The sequence below is a fragment of the Temnothorax curvispinosus genome, unplaced genomic scaffold (assembly GCF_003070985.1).
Source record: "Temnothorax curvispinosus isolate PA1 unplaced genomic scaffold, ASM307098v1 QBEX01014057.1, whole genome shotgun sequence".
Lineage (NCBI taxonomy): Eukaryota > Metazoa > Arthropoda > Insecta > Hymenoptera > Formicidae > Temnothorax > Temnothorax curvispinosus.
Window position 1 is genome coordinate 2,226 of NW_020223837.1, and position 5,525 is coordinate 7,750.

The 5,525-nt window shown below is 56.7% G+C and overlaps 1 protein-coding gene across 1 annotated transcript; it reads right to left on the minus strand.

Moving 5' to 3' along the window:
• Nucleotides 1–256: 256 nt before the first annotated feature.
• Nucleotides 257–5,107, minus strand: LOC112464260. Its single transcript, XM_025031131.1, has one exon. It carries the CDS (start codon nucleotides 5,105–5,107, stop codon nucleotides 257–259), a length of 4,851 nt encoding a protein of 1,616 aa, XP_024886899.1.
• Nucleotides 5,108–5,525: the final 418 nt, after the last annotated feature.

A 5,525-nucleotide genomic window follows, 5' to 3' on the forward strand; every position in this document is an offset into this window, starting at 1 on the left:
CCAAAATACAACGAGTTGTATTTTACTGTCAATTTGAATCGGTCGCCTGTGGAGCAGGGCCCATCGGCAGGGGGCACAGCTTCACTAGGGGACGCGTGATCGTGCCGTCCGCCACCCGCACCGTGGCGACACGCGGGACGCCGTCGCTGCCCGGATGCAGCGCCTCCACTCATCCTCGCCTCCAACGCAGAGGAGGCATGTTGGCGTCCTTGAGGAGGACTAACGCACCGACACCGAGCGGGTTGACTGAGGTCCATCATTTGGGACGCTGTTGCAGCGTATGGAGATACTCCTGATGCCAGCGCTTCCAGAAGTCCTGGTGTATTCGTTGGACGAGTTGCCACCGACTCAGCCGATTCATCGGTAACGGGGTCACGTCTTGAGTGGGAACGGAGACGAGCGGTTCCATCGTGAGGAAGTGACCCGGCGATAGGACTTCGAGGTCGGCAGGGTCGGTGCTCATCGGGCAGAGGGGTCTGGAATTCAAGACGGCCTCGACCTGCGCGAGGACTGTCGTGAATTCCTCTATTGAGAGGACTTGATCACCCACGGTCCGCCGCAGGTGGGTTTTAAAGGTCTTGACTCCCGCCTCCCAGAGGCCCCCGAAGTGGGGCGCAGAGGGAGGATTAAAGGACCACTTGATCTTCTCTCGCTCCGCTGCGAGGCCCATGCGGCTTTCTAGTTCCCGTGCGGCCCCTACAAAATTCGTTCCGTAGTCGCTGTAGAGAAGCGAGCAGCGTCCGCGTCGGGCCACAAAGCGTCGCAGCGCAGCGAGGAAGGAGTCGGTGGACAACGAGAAGGCGGCTTCCAGGTGCACCGCCTTAACCGAAAAGCATACGAAAAGGCACGCGTACACTTTGACGGAGGAGACCCCCCGGGCTCGTCGCGTAACTATGTTGAACGGTCCCGCGAAATCAACGCCGCTGATCGAAAATGGCTTGGCCTGTCGGACCCTATCGGCCGGTAGTTCCGTCATGAGGGGCTGAGAGGTGTGTGGCTTTACGCGGAAACATTGATGACATCTCGAGAGTACGCGTTGTATAGCGCGATGCACCCCGAGGACCCAATAATGTTGCGTGAGCAGGTATTGCAGCGTGCGCCGACCAGGGTGCATGTTCGTGCGGTGCACGTGCTCGATAACGAGATCCGTGAGCCTATGTTTACAGGGCAGTAAGGCAGGGTGCTTGTTTTCGAATGTCAATCCGGATTTTGCAAGCCTGCCGCCCACCCTGAGAATACCCACCGGATCAAGGAAGGGAGCGAGTTTGCGAAAGGGCTTGGGGAGCCATCTCCCGCTTTGAAGACGATCGATCTCATCGCGGAAAGCATCCGCCTGTACACTCTTCACAACGAGTAGTAACGCGGAATGCAGTTCGAGCTGATCTATGGCCAAAGTCGTAGGAGCAGATTTTGCACGGAGGTGATGTACAAACCTGAGAATGTATGCTATAATTCGGCCAATTTTCTCGATTGAAGAGAATCTTTCGAGCAATGAATGTACCGCGTCAGGCGGATCGAGCGCCACGAGCGATACGATTTTCTCCTCCTCGATCGGAGGGGTTTCCGAACCGTGGGAAGGCTCAACTCGGGGTTCGAAGCGAACAAGCCACTCAGGGCCCGCCCACCACATCGAACTGGCCACCAGATCGCGAGGATAAAGCCCGCGGGAGCAGTGATCCGCCGGATTGGACTCCGTGTCGACGTGACCCCAAGCTGATACCGGCACGTTGTCCTGAATGAGGGCAACGCGATTTCTAACGAAGGTCTTCCACCGTTGTGGTGCTGAGCGGATCCAGGCCCGGGCGACCTCGGAATCCGTCCAAGCATACTCGTCGTCAATGTCAAGGTGTCCGCGGAGGGTGCGCCGGACGTACGCGATTAATTTAGACAAGAGCAGAGCCGCGCAGAGCTCCAGACGGGGAATGGTGAGGGGGCGAAGCGGGGCGACCTTAGACTTGGCGCACAGTAATCGGACCCCGACGCCGTCGTGCGTAACGATTCGCAGATAAATCACGGCTCCGTACCCCAGCTTGCTGGCATCGCAGAACCCGTGGAGTTCGCAGCGATCTACATGGCACGAGTTAAACGCGCGAGGAACGCGAAGGGAAGATAACACGCCGAGCTCCGTCTGGAAACGACTCCAACTGCGACGAATGTCCATCGGAGGCTCATCATCCCAATCTAACTTGAGGGTCCACAGACGCTGAATTAAGCACTTCGCGGTAAAGGTGAGTGGAGCCAGAAAACCCAGGGGGTCGAATATGCGCGCTACTTCCGACAGTATAGTGCGTTTGGTGCACTCACGATCCAACGCGTTGACTTGAAACCCGAAACTGTCAGATTGTGAGTGCCACCGAAGGCCCAATATCTTCTGAGATTGATCCTCGCTTGACTCGAAATCTAACATCGATTGGCTACATAACTGCGGGTCGAGGCCCTCCAGCGCGGCAGGATAGCTGCTCGACCACTTTCGAAGCTCGAAGCCGGCGCTTCGGAGAAGCGATAGCAATTGGTCACGGAGTGCGCGAGCCTGTTCCACCGTCCGCACGCTTGTCACGACGTCATCCACATACAGCGCCTCGAGTAGGGCTGTGAACGCTAGAGGATATTTCTCGCGGTATTGATGAGCTAACTGGAGCAAACAATAGATCGCCAAGAACGGGGAGGCGCTAAAGCCGAATGTAACGGTTTTGAGGAGATAGTCGAGGATGGGGTCCGACTCCGAGAAGCGCCAGACGATACGTTGGTAGTTGCATTGCTCCGGGCTTATCCAAATCTGGCGAAACATCTGCTTCACGTCCGCGGTTAGAGCGATCGCTTCGGCGCGGAACCGAAGCAGGATGGCGAGCAGGTCCTGCTGCAGCTTCGGACCGCTGAGCAGGGTGTCGTTGATCGACAGACCGTCCGGGCCTCGCGAGGACGCGTTGAACACCACCCGCAACTTAGTGGTAGTGCTATCGAGTTTATACACACCGTGGTGCGGTAGATAATAAATGTGGCCATCCGACGGGAATGGATTGCGAATTACCTCCATGTGTCCGCTATCGAGATAGTCCCGCATGAAACTATTGTAACCAGCTCTGAACTCCGGATCAGATTTAAATCGACGTTCTAGTGCGCGGAGACGACTAACCGCAATGGAGCGCGAGCCGACGAATGTAGGAGGATCCGACACGAACGGGTATGAGACCACGAAACGACCCAAGGGGTCACGATACGTGGTCTTGGCGAAGATTTCTTTGCAGCGTCGATCCTCGTCCGAACAAGAAGCGTCCTCCGGCACCTCCTCCAATTGCCAAAAGCGACCCACCGATGTCGCGATCGACTCGAGCGTAGTCGCGAATGACCTCAGGGGCGCTGCCTGGACTGATGGGGATACCGCGCCCGTCAGAACCCATCCGAAGACTGAATTGAAGGCGTCGGGTTCTCCCCTTTCCCCCTTACGACGGCCCTCCCGTAGCACCGACACAAACGAGTCCGCCCCCAGGAGGATGTCAACACCGCCGGGCACGAAATATTCGGGATCCGCGAGCGGCAATCCCTTCAAGTGTTTCCACGGCTGGACCTCCACCTTGTCATTAGGCAGCGGCGAGGTTATGCGCGAGAGGACCGTAGCCTCTATCGAGAACCAAGTGTCGTCGCGACCGCGCGCGCGGATCACGAGGGAGGTGAGGCCCCTCGTCGTGGCCGCCCTGGCTTCGTTTATCGCCAACACGGTTGCACTGTGTTTGGTGCGACGAAAGCCGCCCTTCCGGAGGCAGCCCTCGGTAATAAAGTTGGCCTGACTCGCGCTGTCCAGCAATATGCGTATGGGGAACGCATGGCCACGCGCGTCTATCGCCTCGGCTCGTACGGTGGACAGGAGGACGATTCTATTGGCCCGGCTAATCATTGTTACAATCGGCGCATCCTCCGACTGAGGAGCGGGTACGGCGTCCGGTTTGGCAGGAGTCGCGCTAATGGGTTCGGGCTTAGGGGTGGTATTAGAGCTCTGCTCGTAATGCAGAAGCGTATGATGCTTTGTGCCGCAGGACCGACATGCCCACGCGGACGGACAGTCTTTCATGCCATGCCCCGAGCGCAGGCAGTTGAGGCACAATCTCAAGTCTCGAGCCTTAGCCTGCCTCTCCCTCGGCGAGAGTTTTAAAAACTGGGAGCACTTCGACACGTAGTGAGACTCCTTACAAACGGGGCAATCGGCCGCGTTAGTCACGAACGAAGAGACCGGTGTGGACTTGGTTTTGGAGGACGGGCCCGCGACGGCCTCGAGAACCTGACAATGCTCCGCTAGAAATTTCGTGAGTTGTGTATATCGCGGTATCTCCTCAGCCCGGTGAGCCGACTCGAATTTTTCCCGAAGGGAACGAGGAAGCTTGTCTAACAAAAACTTCAGTAGGATAAAGTTCCATGAATCGGTAGGGAACTTCATCAAGGCGAGCGCGCGCGTGTTCTCGGTAAACGTATCTAATAAGTGGTGAAGAGCCTCGGCCGTCTCCGCCTTCAATGGCTTTGCCTCGATTATCGAATTCAAGTTATGGTCCGCTAACCTTCTCTTATTCCGGTATCGATCGACCAGCGAGTCGTAAGCGATCAGATAGTACTCATCGGAAAACGGCAGGTTTTTCACCACGTTGAGTGGTTCCCCTTTGAGTGAAGCCAGCAGATACTGGTATTTTTCTATTGCGGAAATCTGCTGGTTGTGTATCGACGCGTTGAACAACGCGATGAAGGAAGGCCACAACGTAAGGTCGCCGGAAAACTGCGGTAGCGGGATCTTAGGCAACTTGACCACCGAGGCCTGACCCGAGGGCTGTGCCGGCGCGCCTCCGAATGGCGCGCCCGTTTCACGGTGATATCGACTCTTTACGGCGTAATGCATTTTATCGAAACTGGCTCGGATTTCGTCCTCGACCTCGAAATCCGCCGCTTCTTGGATGACCTTCAGGTGGGTGGCCTCAAAATCGTCCGCGATCTTCGCTACGCTCGAGTAGCGAGCGAGGAAGGTCGCTCGTATTGCCGCGTCGGTCGCGGCTTGTAGGGAGAGGTCGTGTATTTCTTGCATACGCCGATTGCATACTTCGCGACGAGCATATGCGTTTTTCGACATGATGTAACAAAGGGGTCGTCCACCACAGACAGACGAAGCTAAGAGCGAAGGGTAAACGACGAATAGGCAGTCGGAGGCGACGGCAACTCGAACCAACAATATCGAAACCCGGCGAAAACAATCACGAAAGTCAGGTCGCCAAGGTGAGGGATAACGGACGGCTCCGTTCGGCGCTCGCGCAAGTCCCGAGGGAATATTCTCGATAATATTCCTCGAGTTGGACGCGGAGAATATCAGCCGTTGGATTAGCGCGATAAACACGCGTCGCAGAGTTCGAAAGGCAAATATTCTCGATCGGTGACAATAATATTTCCGAGCGATGGTACTCTCGGACGGAGCACGAATGTCGGGATAATACAAGTGCTGGGTCGGGCGGTACGTACCTCGCAACGACGTAAACACGAGCGATGCTCGAGAC

Bases quoted from the DNA above. Each gene is read 5' to 3' on its own strand.
- LOC112464260 (XM_025031131.1), bottom strand. From the start codon at position 5,107: ATGTCGAAAAACGCATATGCTCGTCGCGAAGTATGCAATCGGCGTATG.